At 40.4% G+C, this 20,679-nt stretch overlaps 2 protein-coding genes across 2 annotated transcripts; one reads left to right on the top strand and one right to left on the bottom strand.

The window, feature by feature from the left end:
* Window positions 1–1,408: 1,408 nt before the first annotated feature.
* Window positions 1,409–8,213, bottom strand: LOC146626615 (hemicentin-1). The gene is made up of 13 exons (XM_085360682.1): window positions 8,162–8,213; window positions 6,324–6,644; window positions 5,917–6,210; window positions 5,414–5,719; window positions 5,161–5,271; window positions 4,392–4,553; window positions 3,803–4,117; window positions 3,672–3,722; window positions 3,328–3,582; window positions 2,908–3,249; window positions 2,537–2,809; window positions 1,599–1,862; window positions 1,409–1,440 (listed from the first exon to the last, which is right to left on the bottom strand). The coding sequence occupies exons 1-13, from the start codon at window positions 8,211–8,213 to the stop codon at window positions 1,409–1,411; spliced, it is 2,778 nt and encodes a 925-aa protein (XP_085216808.1).
* A 4,299-nt stretch (window positions 8,214–12,512) lies between these two features.
* LOC146626614 (chymotrypsin-like protease CTRL-1) lies at window positions 12,513–19,508 on the top strand. Its single transcript, XM_085360681.1, has 6 exons — window positions 12,513–12,561; window positions 13,126–13,140; window positions 13,276–13,438; window positions 17,954–18,222; window positions 18,846–18,994; window positions 19,176–19,508. The coding sequence occupies exons 1-6, from the start codon at window positions 12,516–12,518 to the stop codon at window positions 19,506–19,508; spliced, it is 975 nt and encodes a 324-aa protein (XP_085216807.1). The 5' UTR covers window positions 12,513–12,515.
* Window positions 19,509–20,679: the final 1,171 nt, after the last annotated feature.

The following is a 20,679-nucleotide window of genomic DNA, read 5'->3' as shown; positions in this document are numbered from 1 at the left end:
TTCAAAGAGACCCATAAACCAAGACAGAGTCATTATTTTCACAAGTTACAAAAATAAATCATAAGGCATATGCACGAGCAATAAAATATTTCTGAAGATAGCTTCTTGACTTTATGAATCTTCTTTTTGTGCATCATAAATGGGTGACTTCACCAGCCAGTTGTTGCTGAGTGCTGCTGCATATGAAGGATAATAATACAATGCCTTTTATGGGTACATAGAGAGCTGTGCAAAGTCTCAGAAATAGCTCCAGCTGATGCGATATGAGTCAGCTGATCGCCGCAAGTCTTAAAAAACAAACAAACAAAAAAACATCTGGGGGCGTGAAGGTGGCCTGTTCCAAACCACCAACCCCCTCCCCCCGCTCATGACACACTGTAGAGTCAGGTCAACTGAGCACGAAAGAGTCACATTGGCATTAGAAAAGAGCATGTCCCAAATTTGGTTTCATCTGATTTTAGCTTCTTAAAAAATACCTTATTTCCAGTGACGTCATTGACCAATTGGACGTGACTCACCTCTAAGTTCCATTATTAAGCAGATATCTCTTAGTGAAAATGTTTTTAGCCCTCCGTACTGTCACCATCGAATCAAATGCTCACAAAGTCACAATTATTCTTTTCTTTTCATTTGGTTTGTAACTCTGGGGCAAATTTTAGGGCTCTGTTATTTTTATATAGAACGATTTCTAATGGTAGTTAAGCAGCTGTTTATGTTTTTATATGTAGGAAATAATATGCAATTTCTACAACATGGAAGAGGTGGAAGTAAGATAACCGTTATTTTTACAATCAAAGAACTGAAACGGTGCGCTGCAGTATCTACGGGGAGGCTGTTAACATATTTGCAGCAGAAGTAGCTGCTCTATGAACTGAAAGGCAGAAGCTGCAAGCTAAAGAACTAAGAAGTTATATATTTATTGGGCTCAGCCGCACAACACCTCCTCGCAGCACTGCGGAGGCGGTGCTCCTGTGGTCAAGAGTGGAGAGTAAAAAAACAGAAAAGAAAAGCCCAGCGTCAAAGCAGAAGTGCCTTTTAAAACGAGAAGTAATTTCCGATACGTCGGTTGACCAACAACAGATATCTCCTTTGCATGAGGCTTGCTGCAGTAACCTTTTCTAATAACTCATTATCACGAGAGCCTTGAAAGACTAGAATATTTAGTTTTTATTTCAAAACGCTGATTAAAGCCAATCAATTACTGTTGTAACATTATTTGTAAAAAAAAATATATTAATATTTGTAAAAATAAGCAGGAAGGAAAAAACAAAAGGATGTCAGAGTAAGAATAGACTAAGAATATAAATAAATGCATGATCACATCATAAACTGTGTCAGTAATAGTTCATATTTCCTGAGGGAATAAATATTAGATGCATTATAATAGAAATAGACTGATGCAGGACTTTCATGCAGTGGATGAATTCTCCTCATTGGGCTCTGGAAGAGGAAAAGAGCAAAACATGAGAAAAACTCTCCCCTACTCCATGTGATCGAATTAGCCTCTTCCTGTACGGATAGATAACAGCAAGTACTCGATAAGTGATTCTCTGGCCTTACTGAGGTTACTTCAACAGGAGAAGGGCTTAAGTGTTCACCTGTCCATGTCCGGTAAACAGGAAGCTTGAGAGCAGGGTGCGTGATCTCCACGCAGACTCTCAGACGTGCCCTCTCGTTTTCTTTGAGAACCCTGCTCAAGTTGACCTTATTGATGTGCAGCGCGCTCGGGTCGTCCTCTCCGTCCTTCTCGCCGTCTGACGTCGAGTCCTCATCCCTGTCTATGGTGTTATTCTCCTCATCCACGTTTTCGTCGATGTACTGTATTCCTTCGATGTCAGGGTCTGTGACTGCCGCTTTTGTTTCTGAAAAGTGATGAAAGTTCAAAAAACACATACAGAGCTGTATATTTTTGCTTTCTTACGATCACCCTCGCTTGTAAAATGAAAGTGGACATTTTAATGCACACCAAAGAAAGATTTACTTCAGTGTTTATTTTCCTTTAAAAATAATCCTAGGGGATAGCGTTCCACGTTTAGTCTACCAGACCATAGACAGTAGAAAGCATTCAGACTTTCAGCTTTCCAGGTGTATGTAAACTGCATTCTATCCGACGGCCAGCAGATGGCGACAGTTGCATGGCAAAAAGAATAAAATTGAGTCTGTTTCGTATATTTTGGTCACAATATGGAGGATTATCTATGATATGAAAAGCTCATTGTCTAATGAGCTGTCAGTCCCAGATCATTAGCCAGTGTGGGTGTAGTTTTAAACTCAAAACCATCAGAAACCAGTGGGTTCCATCTGTATTTTATACCATCTTTGACTCTAAGAAAGGTTACAACTGAATTTGTCCTATCTATCTATCTATCTATCTATCTATCTATCTATCTATCTATCTATCTATCTATCTATCTATCTATCTATCTATCTATCTATCTATCTATCTATCTATCTATCTATCTATCTATCTATCTATCTATCTATCTATCTATCTATCTATCTCCTTTTACGTGTAGATATTTATGTATCTCAGTACTTATTGCATATCCATTTGTTTGTCTCTTCAGCGGTTCGTTTGTCTGACTCGGTTGGCTTGTGGACATCTCCAGGGCACACACGCTTTTCATTTCTCTTTGTCCATCATCTCCGATCTCCTCCGTCTCATTGGACACCAGTGGCAAGAGCGTGGGTCCTCCTGCTGACCACTGTAACTTGGCCTTTGGGTGACCTCCCTTCAACAAGAGGGAGAACACACCAATGCCTTCGCTGCTCCAGCAGACTGAGATTGATGGAGGAATGGATGGAGCGACTGAGGAACAAGGGATACAGATAGTTACCGTTGGAACATCCTTGAGACTTTAATCGTGCAGTTTAAAAAGCAGGTAAAAGTGCGTCAGTCAGTCCTACCAATGTCAGCATTTCTCCAGTGTTTCTCAACAGGATCCTGTAGGGAACAGTGTCTCACTCTACAAATAATCCCTCCTCTTTTGTCGATTTTCTCCTGATTTGTTGCCCTTCTCTTCAGAGTGGCTGTCGCCCTGTAGCGTCTGGGTTCAGTCTGTATGGGGCCCCATATCTCTCCTCCCTCTATCACCTCCTCCTCTCCATCATCTTGCTCTCCCTCCCTGAATCTAAGCCAAGTCACTGAAATGTTCGGAGGGTAGAAATCTGTGATTTCACATCCTAGAGTTTGATCTTGGGAAATGGTGGAGCTGACAATTTCAGACACGCACGGCCTCCTGATGAATCCTGTTTGGGATCAAAATAAAAAAATAATCTTTGATTTTTCAACATTTCCCCCATTCCCTCCTCATCCCTCATCCTTACCTCTGGTCTCCCGGGTGATGGGCTGCTTCAGGGCAATGTGGTGGACGCTAACCCACACTTTAGTTGCTCCTTTCTCCAGTTCAGCGCGGGGAAGTTTACACTGGCTGTAGGCTGAAAAGAATCCCTCCGAATTGGGCCGAGGGGAGGACGATGCCTGGGACGCCACGGGGCTGAGCTCACCGCCCTGGCAGAACCAGCGGAAAGTGATGACGTCTGGATGGAAATGGGATGCTCGGACTGTCAGGCTGATGACATCTGGAAGATGGAAATGTCATCAATGGTAGCCTCCTGCAAACAGGTTAACTTTAAATATGCAATACAAAAGGATAGTCTTCTTGAATTACCCGAGTCTCTTTGTGTTTCTGCCAGCTGTATTTCTGACACCTCAGGAGGAGCTGGGCAACAAAACATACAAGTGATTCAGCTGCAGGACTTACAAAAATAAACTGAATAATAGAAAAAAACATGTTCTTACACAGAACAGTGAACTTCTCTGACACCCTCTCCTCCACGATCTTGTCCTTGCCTATGTAGGACACCTGGCACTTAAACACAGCACCCTTGTGGATTGAAATCTTGGGGATGAAGGTGAGCGAGGAGATCAGCTGTTGAGTGCCGTTTTTGGACGAGTGCAGCGGCCCCTGAGTGTGCAGCTTGTAGTAACCCATTTCACCTCTGGAGGGCAGCAGAGGACCTTTCTCTGACACTGGGGAGGTGAGAGTTAGACCATAGGGTAGATGGATGGTGATTAGGGGGTTACAGAGGCAGTTAAAGTTAGCTTTGGAAGTCCCTGTGAGTGTTAGGTGGTCAATTGTTAGATCAACGTGTTAAAGAGGGGGAAACAGAGGACGTTAAAGGGTGTTTGCGAGAAAAATCCAACATGTGTAGCACCAACACTTGCATTTCATTTCCCCAGTTCCCTAAACAACCAGCTTCCATCACCAAAAATTGCTTTAAAGATTGATTCTGCTGTGCTTTAAATATGTGTAAATTAATTCCTTCATTCAAACAATAAGTGTAACAGCTGGAGCACAGAAAAAAAAGGAGAATGCGACGCATCCTACCTGCGAGGGAGTTGTCAAAAATAGGGGTGTCATTGAGAAACCATGCGGTCTGCACCTGGTCCACCCTCCTGCCTTCAATGCTCAGTGACACCCTCCCCTTTTGACCTACTATCACTCGGGGAGGGAGGATGATCCCTGACACGCTGAGAGATTTCTGTTTCTCTGAGCAGGGTCACAAGCAATTATAAAATAAGAGACACTGAGAGAGAGAGAGAGAGATAAGGTGATATATTCACATACAAATATGCCTTTAAATTCCTTATCTACAGCTCCACACTTGGAGTAAGGTGAATAATACCATAGTGAACATCAGTGGATTAAAATGTCTTCATGCAAGCACAATCATTCGCGTAAGGAAATCCCAGAAATTTGGATGAGTGGTGAAAACACAGCATTCAGATGAAGAGATTCAACTCTTTGGTGTCGGTGGACCTTTTTTTGATAAAGATCAGAATTCAAAAGGGGGCGCTGTTGTGTTGTAATGCTTTTAGCTTTTCTGTAAGGATGAAGCTTACTTGGAAACTACAGTGGGAGAAAATGACAAACGTGAAGTCACGCTCTTATTATTCAGAACTTTTTCAAGGCTTTTCTCGAGTATGTGTATTTTCCGAGACTAAAAAAACTACAACTTCCTCCTCTCTAAAGGTTTTGTACAAATTTAGTTCCTCCTTAGTCACAAAGGACAAAAATAGACTTTGCCTTATTTCTTCAATCCCTCGAGTATCACAAATCTCCTGCTGCAGTTACTGCGTGATGAGCTCTGACTCACCATCTCTTCTCCTCCAAGAAAAGCCAAAGCAAAGCAGGAAGACCAGCACTATAGAGATGCACATCATAGCCACGGCTGCTTTGGCCGAGTTATTCAGCACTGGGGCCTCATCTAAGAGGAAGCAGAGAGAGATATTTATCAGATGATTCAAAGAAGGACCGGCAGTAAGAAAATAATCCAAGCAATTTTTAGTCAAAGCATTGTGTTACTTCATTATGATCTTGTGAATTGCACATTCAAAACTGGGTCATACTCTGAGGATCCAGCTTGTCCAGGTATGCTGAGCTACTGACGGGATTCACTAAACCAGGCTGGTTCACGGCACACTCCACCTTGCCACGCTGTGCCCTCTGCTCGGGGCTTAAAGTATAGTAGCGTCTGGTTCTGTAACTCCCATCTGGTTTCTGCTCAGTGACAGGCAGGTCAGGGAGGGTTGTGCCATTTTGATACCAGGACACAGACACTTCCTCTGGGTAGAAACTCTCCACGTCACAGTAAAGAGTAAGAGGAGAGTTTTTGGAGGTTGTCGGCAGGACAGAAAGCCTAAGAGTGGAAGGACCTGAAGAAGGGTAAAGAAAGTATTTTTAAAAAAAGCTTGTGGTTTGTCACAGGCTTCATCAGATTAAAGGTTTTAAAGAACAGAAGTGACGTTATGGAGTGATAGAGGATGTAATATTAGAAGTACTGTGAGAAATACTGACAGGCCATGAGGCATTAAGGCCACTAATATGGAAACAGTGACTCTCAGTGACTCACGGGTGATACTGAGCTGAAAATCCAGCTCTTGATAGTTTCCACTGTGTGAGACTTTGCAGCCAAAGGTCACATTCTGGTCCTCGTGGGAAGGATAGAAGGTCAGGTTCCCCACAGCCCTGTAGTACCCATCTGGGGTCAGTTCAACTTCAACCTGGTAGGGAGGTTGAATCACTTCTCCCGCTCTGGTCCAGGAAAAAGAGACAGGAGGAGGGTAGAAACCGTCTGCATGGCATTTAAGCTGGGTCTTAGTGTCCAGCACCACCCACTGATGAGGAACTGAGAGAGTGGGAGATGCTGAAGGGGATGGGGGGAGAAGAAGAAATTAAATTGAGCTTAATTTTTAGATTCAGATGTGATCATAGGTGAGAAAAAGGAATCAAAACCACGAGAACAGAAACAAGACGTACCGATGATACTAAATGTAACGTTGCTGTAGTGCAGAATAGTAAAGTTGTAGCTGATGGTGCATTCATACATCCCCTGCAGGTCAAGACTGGCTTTGAGGACGACCAGCGAGAAGTCCCCATTGACGAAGTCAGCGTTGTCCCAGCTGAAGCCTTCCTTTATTTGGGTTGCTGCTTTTCCAAACGAGGCGATTTCAGAGCCATTTTTTATCCAGCTGACTGCGATCAGAGACTGGTTTATGTTGTCCCCCTCAGCAAAGAGCGTCACGTTGCAGGGGAGGGTTGCGTTTGTATTTGGACTGGCCTGAATTTCACTCGAAGACACTGAAAGTAGAGAGAGATGGACGGAAAAAAACAAAACGGGAATCATTAAGGCTCCTTACTTCAACACATGAGGGCTTGTAAGATGCAATGTGCCCTTTTTTGTGTGGTTGGGTCTGCATTTCAGGAACCCCCACACCACCACCAAAAAAAACTATGTTACAGACAATACTATGTTATGATCAAAAGTTGTTACATATTCAGTAAATGTTTCCAGTGCACTTGGTAAGAAGTGCCATGACTTCTTGAGTTATTGGGTTGTTTTTTTGTTTAACTCTTGTCCTGTAACATTTGTGAAACAACTTCTTCTTTAGAAAGAAGAAATATCACAATCTTCCTCTTACAACTGGAAAGGTTGCCGCGAAACTGACTGACAAACTAGTTACATGACCTTATGGCATTTTCCTGTTTTTGCTGATGCAAAACAGAACCATTTGAGTTCTTTTAAAAACGAAAATAACCCAGGGCACAAACATGCACCTTGTACATATATTGTTTAGTGGAAGATACAAAATTGTCTTTCTAATGTGTTTGACTTAATTATGTAATAAATGTCATTAGAAAGCACCGAGAACAAAGTAAAACCGTAAAAGCAAATAGCTGTCTAAGGCTGGACAAATAACACTTGTCCAGTTTGTTGACTTAAATTAAATGAACAGTGAATACATTCTCTCTTTTCATCCCTGAGAGTAAATCAGTAATCTGACTACACTTTATTGATTCAGTGCAAATACAAGGCCTTTAAGACAGGCCCGGCCATCCAATCAGCTTAATTAGTAACTAGTACAATAAACACTTCTTGGCAGGTGTAACACAAAGCGGTGGAAAAATTTCCATCAGCATGAAGCGCTTATTTACGTTTCTCGCTAAATGACGGGTCGATCAAAGCAGATTAACAAGCAACCTAAGAATGGAGGTCAAACTGTACTGTTGACGCTTTTGACAGGCTATTTTTGAAAAGCACCTCGAATCAGTTAATAGCAAACTTCGTGCTGATGCACCAAAGAGGAAGAGGTTATTTTTCGTTTATACTCACTGATGTCACTTTAAGTTCGACATGGTGGAGAGAGACTTATATTGCATTACCAGGTTTATATTACATATTTTCTAGAAGTTAAGCTGTGATGCATTGTGTCTGATGGGCTGTTAATACTGTGCCACTTCCACTTAATAAGCGGCTGAACTTCACCAGACATTATAAACCCAACAGCCGCATTAGGCAGCACTGGCCACACTGGCCTATAAAGAAAACAACAAAAGCTACATGAATATTAAAAATCACTCACGTCTCACTTCACATACTGTCATATCGCACCGTTACATACACTGTAACTTAATCCAGGAATCAACACAACATAAAGGTCAGGTGGATGCTCACAATGTCTAACACTTAAGGTCTTTAATATGCACCATCCATACTAAAAGATTCACTTATAGCCCACCTGAGGTAGCCCACCTCATACCTTGTCATCAGCCAGAGTAAGATCAGTGCCGCCTCTGTAAACATCCATAATACTCACCATGCTTTATCAGAGTCAGGAGGACAGCATAGGCGAGGACTTTACACTGCATGGCTGGGCTTGTCTTGAGACCGACTTCTTATCATCAGGTCCTTTTCCCTGTCTTATATAGAGCTACGAGGTGACAGTGGGCGGGATTGTCCTGCAAGTCGGTGAAATAAGAAATATCGTTCCTGGACCTCGGGAGTGAAAGGAGGCCCTTGATATGTGTACGTTCCTCCAGAAGCAAGCAAGGCCTGGAGAGCAACAGGGTGGAAACGGGAGAGAGGAAAAAAGGAGGGAGATGTGCAGGGACGCACAAATGGGGAAACTGGTCACTTAAAATTCAGACGGGCCTCAGGCCAAGGTTTCGGGGCTACTTTACATTGGTGCAGTGTTGCCACGAACAAACAGAGTGAGTAATCCCACTGAGTTTATGTGGGCAAACACTCAGGCGAGACTACAACTCTTTTCTGTCTGTGGGAGGGTTCGGGTGCCGATGCATTTTGCGGAGAAAAGGAGGTTCTTTTATGCCCCTCTGTACAAGCCCCCCTGTCTCTTCAGTCAGCTCCTCTGATAATATTTAACCAGAACAAGCGCTTGATGTCTGAAGAGAACAAAAGGTGTTATCTAGTCAATCCCCCCTCTTAACAGTCATTAACTTGATTAGGAGTTTAAATTGTTTGACTTTGCACTTTAATTGGTCTTAACACGCACATCAGTCAAGGGTTAATTTCTGATCCAGAGGGGATGTGCGTCACTGAGCTGAAGTAGTCAGTCAGTATTTTTCTGCTGTACTTTGCATGAGGAGGAAACAAAAGCAAGAACTGAAAGTGTGATTAATGTGACCCAAATCCTTGTTCGTCTTGAACCTGTGCTCACATCCAGCTCTTTGTGACTGAACTTTGTGTTTTCTCTTCTTGACACGCTCGCTGCTTTCATCAGGCTGGAAGATTGAGTGAAGAGGAGGGGCATGTGAATCTGGGCCAGCTGATCGAAGGAATGAAGTTATTTAACTATTGTGAACATTTTGCTTTTGTCTCATTGATGCTCTTATTCAATATGTGACCATGACGTCAGCAAAAACCTTTGAAGCTGAAGTATGAGGAAAATAAGTTTATGATTTGAATACAAGGTAGAAATAAAAAAAGATGTCAGCTTTATAAAGGCCTTTATGGTTTGTGTGTGATTATTAAAACAACACACATTCCCAGCTTGTCAGAACTTCTATAATTAAGAATCATTATCAAGACATACTCAATGATTTGTTTGTTTCTGGGTATCTCAGCAACCATTTCTTCTGTTTCAAGAAAACAGCCCGAAGCTTCCAATATACCCTCTGCAGTGGTCGCTTCGCTCAGAGCCTCGCTGTCGTCACACAGATGCTGTCATCCAAGGTGTAAGAAGCCGCTGCAGTATTGTCCTAAACGATAGGTGTCGCCATTTAGTCAATAGTGGAGAAAACGTGCTAACAGGGAGCATAAGAAGTTAAAACCAGGAGCCAAGACTTTGTTAAGTGTCAAGTGTTGTTTTGCAAATTTCTTTCCACAAACTCAAGCTCCTAAACATATACAACATCTCACTCTGTGTATTTGTACATCTCTGAGCTTCTGTGCAGGATTATTCTTAAAATGGTGGTAATAACTGGCATGATCTGGACTTAAGGCAATATTTGCCTGTCAGTTTGTTGTAGCTTAATAATATCCTAGATTAATAAAGTTATTCAGTTATTCAGAAAGGTGTTTAGAAATGCATTGGTGGTGGCGTTGAAACTGGTGTTGCAACTTCCATTGTGGGAGGTCACAGGGTGAAAGTGCAGCAGTATAAAGAAACAGGTGTGCTGCATTTTTAACCCAGGACAAAATTAGAGCACTGCTTCCGAATGCACACAGCAAGTATTTTTTTTCATTAGATCTATTCTCTTCCTGTCAATTTGAAGGAGGAATGCATAGGAGGAAATGACGGTACTGAACGTGCCAATAATAGTCATTACATGCTGTCACAGCAACATCTCCAGTGTTAAATTAACACTAGAGAGTGTCTATATGGTTCCATACCTCTGGGTGTTAAATACAACACTGTTGAGTGTTAAATTAACACTTTTGACAGTGTTATATGTTTAAAAGTAACCTAGTCAGTTTTGAAGATTAACAAAGACTAACACTGAGCAGTGCTGATTTTCTAACACTGGAATATTTCTAACATTTTGAGTTATTTTCCAGTGTTAGAAAATCAGCACTGCTCAGTGTTAGTCTTTGTTAATCTTCAAAACTGACTAGGTTACTTTTAAACATATAACACTGTCAAAAGTGTTAATTTAACACTCAACAGTGTTGTATTTAACACCCAGAGGTATGGAACCATATAGACACTCTCTAGTGTTAATTTAACACTGGAGATTTTGCTGTGAATGTGTGGTTACATTTCTAGCAAACAGTACAACAGATTATGGCGTAAGCTAAGGCGTAGGGTTTCAGATAGGTTTGTGGATAGGTTGACAAAATTTACATTACCTAGACCAAAACAGGCCACTGTGGACTTGTGGACATATGAAAACTATAACCAGTTAACCTCAGTGGTGTGTACAGAAAGTCTTAACTACAGACACCGACCCCTTGTTGATGTCTTCCATTTATTTGCTCTGCAAATTATAGTCTTTGTTTTCCTGCTCTCACTCAGGCTTATGCAGACATGACTGCTGTGTTTAAGTAACCCACAAGAACTTAGATGTAACAATTTCTTGATTGAAAGTTGTACATTTGTTTTGTGGATAAAGCTCATAAGGTAATTACATTTTATATTTGTGGTTGTGTGGGTGCAGAGAAGTCCTCAGCAAGAAAATACTGTATGTGACTCTAGTTCTTTTTGCACATCACCTAATCAAGTTCACCGCTACTAGCAAGACTGAAGTCTGTTGTGTCCATCTTGTGGCACGTACCCTGTGCAGCATGAAGATATGAGTACATAGGATGGTGAGTAACCACCCACAACATGGGAATCACTCTGCTTCACTTTCATGACAGGCTTTATACATTCATTTTTTAAAGTGATGTGGTTTTAATAGTCAGCCCAGTCTTATTCCATACCCACATCAACACCATGCACCATTACATTATTAAGTAGCCTAGTGGAAGTCCAACTGGATTGTTTGTTCACCATCTTGCCTTGCATATAAAACTGTATACATTTTGTTTTTATTAACATAGGTAACATCCGACATCCTGAGCAATAATATAAACCTGCCCAGGTTAGGGCAGACGAACCAAGTGACGGCTGGACATCAGCTGTTCCCACCTGAGGAACTGGTATGGGTGCAGGAAATGGCTGGACCTTAGTCGCCCTGGGAACAGGAACAGGTGGACAGGTATGCTCGGGGATGATCACAGGAAGACGAACAGTCTTCACAGCCACAGGTTGGGAGGCATGAACAGTCTTGTTGACGACTGGTCAAACATTACAAAAAGTTTCTATAGATGAAGGCGGGACAGCACAAACAGTTTCTGGGAAAGCTGGCTCAAAAACATTGGAGAACAGATTCAAACCGACACAACTGTGGAACACAAAACTCAACCTGATATGAAGCACTCAGATCAAATAGCCAGCTTAAAAATAGAGGATGCCTTCTAAAATGTCCTTAACATTTCAAACAGTATCAATTATTAATCATGGCAAAAGCGACTGAAACCAAGTGAAAGCATGTGGGCTGGGAAGCCATTTCAGCTTTATATTATCATGTTATGGTCACGTCATTCTGTCATGTGATTAGAACTTACTGATTACTGAGCAGACAGGGCACACATACAAGGTGGGAATGACAATGGTGTGACAAAGAACAGAGGGAAACTGAGGACTTAAATAGACATGATTAAGAGACACAGCTGGGGAAAAGAAGGCACAGGTGAACAGAACCAATTAATGAGCAAGAAAGAAGCAAAACTGAAAAACAACCCACACAGGAGAAGAGACTATCAAACTATAACAGGCAACACTGAGACTGAGGCTAACACACGTGAACCTGACAGGCCAAAGTAAACACAAAGACAAAACATGGAAGAAACACAGAAACACAGACTTGGCATCGGGATCGTAGGAGGGCTGGAAAAAGAATAACAAAGAATATGATGAATGCAAAATCAGAATAAAAACCCAAGCAAAGCAAAGGTAAAGTTTAAACTGAAAACTATAACAAAGTCAAATGGAAACTATCAAACAGAAAACAGAGTCCCAAATATAAAACGCAGGGTACAAAACCCAGAATCATGACACTTAAGTTATGCTGGAACGTTGACAAACCGGTTAGAATAGGCAGTGAAAGAAAACTATCACAATGACACCTCTGCCTATTGTAAATACAACTTTACTGTGAGTGAACAGGATGGCAGCCTGGATCCTCTTGGTGTGTGCGCTCATCACTCTGCAAGGTGAGCCCTAATCTTTAACAGCTTTTTTGGTTTTGTTAGAGCTATTTTGTACAATGTTTGAGAATCCGGGTAATGATGGTTTTGTATTGAAGTGTATTGTGTAAAAAATGTAAGAGAAAGTAAAGCAAAACAAACCCTCTGCTGTCAGTATGAACTTTATGAAAACAGGAATTACAGCAATACTGCTTCACTAAACAGACGTACTGTTGGTTATCAGCGATGCTTAAACTATTTTTGTTAACCTTTTGCTTAGTAACTTAGTAACAACAAGTCTTCACTGTGTCAGAACAAACCACAATGTAACATCACAATGCAGAAAGTTTTTCATGTATTCGACAGAAATACAGTGCGGCCTGCATCAAGTCAAATTTGTTGACTTGAAATAATGAGAGTAAAATGTGATCCACTTAGCTGTATTTACAGTTACGGAAAAGTTAAGGAAAAAAAGGTAAAGTAAGGGAAAAAAGCTGTAACTCTAGTGTCCCCATGTGGCTGTTGTTACACACTTATGGCAACATTCACAAAGGTTATAATTTCTAGTAACTTCTTCTCTTATTCTTACAGGCTCAAAGGCTCAGGGTGAGCACATCACATTTCATATATACCATACAACTGTGTAAATACTCTGAATGTTCATATTCCAGTGTGACTAAAATCAAGCATGAGAAATTTTATTGCATATCACCTGACACCCAGCTGTCTTTGCTCTGTCAGATTGTGGGGTGGCACCTCTCAATACAAGAATAGTGGGTGGTCAGAATGCCCCAGCTGGGTCATGGCCCTGGCAGGTGAGCGTACACTATCAATCATCTCACATCTGTGGAGGCACCCTCATCAGTGACCAGTGGGTGCTCACAGCAGCTCACTGCATTATAACGTAAGATATACTCTTTGTTTCATTCTGTATTGCACGTTTTTACCGGAAGCCTATGTAGGAACAAATTCAGTATTTTAGAGACCAAAAAAAGGCTGTCAGATTATTTATATTGCCCAGCAGACCTCAAAGAAAACAAACATCAGTGAGAGACTCAAAAAACAAGTGAAGCATGTGAATTAAAAGTTGATTAAAATATCCTGATAGACGTGTTCACTGAGCAGTTTTAATAAAGTTAGCTGATACAAATCAATACTTGTTGGTGACAGATAACTAGCATAACTAACATACAAGTTCAACCAGTTCACTATTGTGCAGAAGGTGTTTCTTCAGTGAATAATGGTGATTCCAGCTCATCAGAACAAATATTTATGTTAATAAACTATTAAAAGAACGGCTGTACAAAATCAAATTAACATATTTACGTCTGGCCTTCAGTGCTATTTGTACCTCTAAATGTTGAAATGAGTTATTTCCTGTATGTTATCTTGAATACAATGTTGCTAAGTGGCACTCGTCTTCTGGTGCTTAAACTGCTGAACAGGCAAGCAAACAATAGTAATGAACTGATGCAACAAAAAACATTTTGTGCTTTATATAGGATCTACTTTCTTTCTACAAACTTGCCGCCACAAACCATAAATGTGCAGAAGGAAGTGTGTCTAAGTGTGACTACAGGCTTGTTCCTGAGACAGAATGATAAGGTGTCAACACTGATAGCAGTATTAGCTGGCGGTACCTTTTATAGATGTAATCAGTAAAAAAATTTTGTCAAGAAGTGGCTCTTTCCTTTACATCTAATCCTCAAACCTGGTGATGTTTCACTGCTTTGCTTTGACATCTGATTGATAAACAAGAATTTCACGCTTAAGATGTTTTCCTCGTAACTTGAACTTTTGCTTGTTGCACAATAGTCAACCTGTGTGATAACAATTTTGTACCATGACGGGCGTCTGCCAACGGATGAAGAAATATCCTCTTAGCATGTCTTCCTGTCGTGTCATACACAGTACATTTAAAGGTCACACATTCAGACTAGTCACCCTGACTTTAGTGAAAATAACATGCTAAGTTAAACCTGATGCTGTGAGGGTGAATTGACCTAATTAATCCAGTTCAGTAGCTTGTTGAAGCATGTATATGTACAGAATACTTTACGGCCGACTGCAAGGTGCTGTGGTCCTGTGGGTGTTAAAATCGTCACGCCTACACCACATGATCGACTGGTGGTTAGAAGTGTGTGTGCTGACATGCTGCGTTTGTTTTTTACCATACATGGAAGTGTACATTATGGACACATTTTCTCCATTTTTATCTTATCGATTCAAAGGAAACTTTGCAAAGGTTTTGTGGTTTGTTCAAATGAAACTTTGCAAACATGAACAATGTTTCCATGCTTTGTTTTGTTTCTTTCTTAGAGAGAAGACGCTTTCTCCTGGCAGCTCTTTCTTCTTTCTTCAGTCTTTTTTTAATTGTACCGTGATGAGCTCTAACATTTAGCACGCTACCCGGGCCTCTATACCCTGAGATCTAACCCCTTTTTTAAAGTGAACATTTGCTGGGACATCCAATCCTGGATAGATTGTGCCATCGTGTGAATGCACACCTGAATGCTCCAGACCAGCAAATTGCCAGAACATCAGAACTCCTGATGATCAGATAAGCACCTATTGCTACTGATCCTTGTAATTCCTATCCAGTCAGTGGGATGTGCTAAGTTTTACAGGACTGCGCAGAGTCCTGTAAAAAACGCTCTTTTTCCTGGATGGACTTTGCTGTTATGTAAATACTGCTGGGTATTATGAGGCAGGAACTCACACGATCTATTTCAGTTCCTTCACGCTGTAAGTTCTGTCACAGTGTTTGATACAATGCACATACAAAAGTCATGTGGTAAAGGAAGTGAGTCTTGGTACATAAGTAGGTCAAATGCAAGGCTTTCACTCACTCACACAAGATTGTGTCATGTGTAAAATAAGTTAAATTTTTTCTTTAGACTTTTTAAACTTATTTTTTTTTTGCATTTCTGTGCAATTTGCGTAATTTGATCCAACAAAGCCTCTACATTACATTTATAAAAGTGCCCTACTTTCCCTTAACATGAACCCAAGTGGGAATTCAGTTTTGACTTTTGTCTTCTGGGTGAACGTCTTGTGTCTGGCCCATTCATCCAGCAAAACCTGCACTACACTGGTCTTTTTGCTCTCTCGAAGGATTTCCTAGTCTTTCTGCCAGAAGGCAAATATCCAGGTCAACACCTAACTGAAACTTAGTGGTGGTGGCTCATTTTACTGCCTAATTAGCAACATATCTGCTTAATTAGCAGTCAGATCAGTCACCAGGAATTAATTTTGACTTAAACAGGTTGACCCAATACACTGTTTGTAATGACCCAAATAAAGGTCTCCTAATTCCTTATTTATATGCTTCATGTCTTTCCAGTCTTGGTGATACATGAGCATACTGCAAGATAAGGGCTTTTAATTGTATGTTTTATTGCTTATTCTTACTTATGTAAAAGCATTTACTTGAAAGTCAGAGAGAAGCAGGGAAGCAGAAGGATATGCTGAAAAGTTATGCCACAGTGGGGAAGTGAGTCGTGAATGGTATCTGCTTCCATGTGGTAGAAATGATTATACAATAGAGCCAATTTATTTATTTGGAGAACTGAAATTTACAGATTTACTACCACGTCTATGACAGTTTCTTACAGCCAGTATTGTGGTTGTTACTAAAAAAAGTAATCTATTAGACATTACTCATTACTTTTTTAAAAAAGCTAATGCATTACACTACTTAACTACTCCCTTGAAAAAAAAATTGTCACACTACTTGTTACATTCCTTCTGCATCGCTCCATAACAAGACCTGATATACATTTTCACATAATAACCAATATATACCTTAGGCTACATTATGCAGATAACTGAGCAACTTGGGTAACACAACTAAACACATAATTATAACTGTAACCCGATTAGTCAGTTCAGTGCAGTAATGTGCTACATTAATGTATTACAGAATGTGACCACAGTATGTTTTGCACAGCTGTAATGACGCTGTAATAAGTGGGATGCATTACTTTTTAACCTTTTACTTTGTAACTTTGCTTTGTTGTAACACACTTTGATAACACACTGTCTCATAAATGAAGCGTTTCTTCATTTTAAACTTGCATGATACATCTACAGTCTAAAGATAGCTCAATGCACTCTACATAGATCTCATACATAGACTTCTATAAATATAAGTCTCATGTTCAAACCAAGACGTGGCCAAGTATAGACAGTAAATAATTTAAATAACAAGTTACTGTCCCTGTGTGGGCTGGTTTTAATTATACAGTTGCAAGAAAACCAAATTTGAAAGGGATCATGCAAAGATCATGTTGTGTTGTGTTTGGATCTTTCAATTTGGGCCAAAATTGGACACTGGCACTCGAGGCCTGGAGTTCAACACCTGTGCTCTATACACAGCTGTGAAACTAGTGAAGGAGAAAAATGAGAATTAAACAGAAAAACAAAAGACAAAAACACTGAGATCTGTAGATTAACAATAAACCTGATGTGGGAAACTGGAGGATACAGGAGGCCGAAGAAATAAATAGAAACACAATAGAACCACTATATTTAACAAGGAACAAGGAAAACATGTTTACTCATATCAATTCTTACTATCCACAAAAAACTACGTTGGGCCCTATGTACCAGTGTATACATGCAAAGAAAGTACTTTTTACACAAAATTACCACCCATATAAGCTACTTTTCTGTGTCATAACTCTGTATTAATGTGTTTGTTAGATAATTTAACTCAGTAGTGGTTATGGAAGGTCTGTGGCAGTTCTATTTGTTTGCACAACACGTACAAGTTCAGTTGGGGAAATATTGATGGTTTATATGCATAGTTAAAAGTTTTGATTACATAGGTAGAAAGTTTTTTTCACAGTTAGCTTCTGACCCTGTGGTTTGTGAAGTTAGTATAAGTCAGGGTGACCCATAAACACACTGTTTATCTAGTTCATCACTTGGGTTTGATTGACTTTGATTGGGCACAAGCTTCTGTCGTCACACCTTGTTTTTTTTTTTTTTTGTAAATTCGCACACGTTTCTATCGGGCAGCATGGAGTTGCGGTGTTGCCGCTGTCACCATTCACCGAGAAGGTCAAGGGTTCAAATCAGGTTCAAGCCTTTCTGTGTGGAGTCTGCCTCATCTGCCTCCGTCTGTGTGGCACCTGGGTCTACTCTCAGCTCAAAAACATGCATGAAGTTAGATTAATTGGTCATTATAATTTGGCCGTACATGTGAATGGTTGTCCTGCCCACAGCGTTCCCTGCCTTTTACCCCATGACAGCTGGATTAGGCTCATGTGACTCTGAATTGGATGAGATAATGGATGTATGTTTGCACTAGTGGTTAAATACAATAAAAACCAATTGCCAACAAAATAGGTCATGACAGGTTTGAGAAAATATTCTAAATCCATGGACTGATTTCATTATTATTCATTTAATACAGAAACTCACTGAGTGCATGGACGCTCTACTTTGGGAGAGAGACTCAGGCTGGGCCTAACACTCATGAGGTGAAACAGAGTGTGTCGCAGGTCTTTGTCCACCCTAACTACAACAATTCTTACTTGAACAACGACATTGCCTTGATGAAGCTCAGCAGCCCTGTCAACTTCACTGACTACATCAGACCTATCTGCCTGGCAAGTAGCTCCAGTCAGTTCTACAACTCCACATCCTGCTGGTCCACTGGCTGGGGCAAACTCAGAGAGAATGGTGAGATTTTTATTTAATCTGTGTAGCTGGTGGAGGTGGAAGCATCATATCAGGTTTTTTCTAGTCTCGCTTTGCCACTTAAATTCGTATTTGCATGTCAACTGTCAGGGGCTGGGTCTGTGACCTAGTGTGTTTCTTATTGTCAAGCTTGTTTTGTAATGTCTCTCAATGTTTCCTGTTTTATTTTGAAAAGCCAGGATTTTTCATGTTCAATGTGTTTTGTTCGACTTCCCCCGTGGTGTCATTATGTCTATTACAGTCAGCTGTTTCTCCATGTGTTTCCACTTCCCCTGAAATGGCCCTCAAAGTGGCCCGCATGCGCAAAAGAAGACGTCACACACAACGCGTTCTTTGTTACTTCCTTTAAAAGTTGTTGCTATTAAAGTTTTTCACCCTGCAAGGTGCGCAGTTCACATATTCGCATAATACTTTTTGGTGCCTGAACTGCCAGACAGATGCACAAACTGTTTGTTGCTGACAGGAATGTCAGTTTTTTGTGGGAGTTTAGATATTGAATAATCATATCATCATTCGTGTTATCGTTTGCACATATCCATTGAAAATACTTTTGAATTCGTAAGACTGGACGAGAGTGGACTCATTTCATGTTTTGCCTTTCACAGAGACTTTGCCAGCTAATGCACCCCTCCAAGAAGTTCAGATTCCTGTTATTGGAAACAAACAGTGCAGCTGCAATTATATCCCAGCAAAAGATGCGAACATCACTCAGCAAATGATTTGTGCGGGGCAACAGAACAAAGGAGCATGCCAGGTTAAAACAAAAGCACATTGTTGTAATATGTATTCTCCCTTACAGAAAAACCCGTTTATTTATTTATTTATTTATTTTTTGCAATTTCAGCCCTATAATGTAAATATAGGCTTTTTTAGTTTTGAGAATATGCTGTTTCAGTCCCCTTCTTAATGTTTGTGTTTTATCCTACTCTTTTCAGGGGGACTCAGGTGGACCCTTGCAGTGCAAACAGGGTTCCAAGTGGATCCAGGCTGGTATTACCAGTTTTGGAATACCTTGTGCTCAGGCAGGTTTCCCTGAGGTCTACGCTCGAGTGTCTGAATTCCAGACTTGGATCACAAATCAAGTAGCGGGGGCCAATGTGGGCTTTGTGAGCTTTACTTCTAGTGGCACCGACACAGACAGCAGCTTTGTGTGTCGCAGCAACAACTCCACTGGCAGCACTAACTCTGGAAATTCAGCCACGTTTGCACCTGAGCTTGGATTTTTTATCTTCTCAGTGAAAATGTTGCTAGACTGCATTTTAGTTTAACACTAAAAATATCTCCTCTTCTGCTCTTTTTGTCTTTAAAGGTGTCTTTAAAGGTACAGTGCATAAACTAGCACCCACTCATATGTATTTTTGACTGAATGAATAAAGTTTATGACGATGCATGAATTTGTTAGATGTAATGGCACACTAATCGATGTATATTTATTGCAACAAAGTGTTTTTCTATCATATAATCTCAAAAAATACTTATGTAAATTGGTAATTGTTTTTTAAAGTATTTTGATTTTAAAAAACATTATAGTCAACTATAACATAACTGCACTGTAGCTCGGGTGGATCAGCTTTTCTTTTCTTTCACTACACTCACTACATCAATATTTTTTCTTTTGTTAATTACTTTATGAATCAATTTGTGTTTTCAGCCAAACTAGAGTGCCTTGGATATGGAAACAAGCTAAAATTAAAGGTTCTAATTCTGATTTGCTGGTGTTACTGAACATTATGTACAAGACTGGAAGAGATATGCAGAAGATATATGAATATATAAATATGCTCAGTTGTGTATGTTTGGACGTAACGTACAACATCTACTAGATTTTTGGTTTTGGCTTTTTTTCTTCCTGTTATAGATTTTTAATTCAGAGGCTGCTCATGTCATTTTAAACCTTCCCAGAACTCTGAAATATGAGTTTTATTTTAGTGATCTGAGTATTTGAGGAGACAGGGAAATTGTGGGTGGGAACATTTGGGGAAGCAATTTTTAAGAGAGGTTCTGCATTGATACACTGATGGATGTGGTCACGATGACTTCTGTCTCGGGCTTGTGAGCTGTCACCAGTTATGCTCTTTGAAACCGTACTTTATGGTCAAAGGCTTGATCTGAAACTGCAACTGATGCACCCAATGACATTTTCTTTGTCCAAGAGAACGGCTGACACCTTTAAATTTGACATGTAGCTCTTCCTGTTACGCCATGCTCCAATCTAATCAGAGAAAATGGAAATTTTAGATCAAGAAAACAATATTTTAAACTCAGGCTTCTTAAATAAACCTGGATGTATCAAGGATCGTTAAAGTGGCTTATCTCCTGTTATGTTTGATGTATGTCCTGTTACATTATTAGATACTCATCAGATACTCATAGTGCCAAATCACAACAACAATTGCCTCGTGGCACTTTATGTTGTAAGGTAAAGACCCTGCAATACTA

Source organism: Diplotaxodon limnothrissa, linkage group LG8 (assembly GCF_057381915.1).
Source record: "Diplotaxodon limnothrissa isolate DT_005_m linkage group LG8, D_limnothrissa_male_GT1.1, whole genome shotgun sequence".
Lineage (NCBI taxonomy): Eukaryota > Metazoa > Chordata > Actinopteri > Cichliformes > Cichlidae > Diplotaxodon > Diplotaxodon limnothrissa.
The sequence above is the reverse complement of the archived record's forward strand: the minus strand, read 5'-3'. Positions and strand labels throughout refer to the sequence as shown.

Coding starts and splice junctions, on each gene's coding strand:
- LOC146626615 (XM_085360682.1), bottom strand. CDS start 8,213: ATGCAGTGTAAAGTCCTCGCCTATGCTGTCCTCCTGACTCTGATAAAG. Junction 5,720..5,916: donor TTTTCAGCTCAGTATCACCC/GTGAGTCACTGA, acceptor ACCCTTCTTCAG/GTCCTTCCACTCTTAGGCTT. Junction 3,723..3,802: donor AGAGAAGTTCACTGTTCTGT/GTAAGAACATGT, acceptor TTTGTTGCCCAG/CTCCTCCTGAGGTGTCAGAA.
- LOC146626614 (XM_085360681.1), top strand. CDS start 12,516: ATGGCAGCCTGGATCCTCTTGGTGTGTGCGCTCATCACTCTGCAAG. Junction 13,439..17,953: donor GCAGCTCACTGCATTATAAC/GTAAGATATACT, acceptor CATTTAATACAG/AAACTCACTGAGTGCATGGA. Junction 18,995..19,175: donor AGAACAAAGGAGCATGCCAG/GTTAAAACAAAA, acceptor TACTCTTTTCAG/GGGGACTCAGGTGGACCCTT.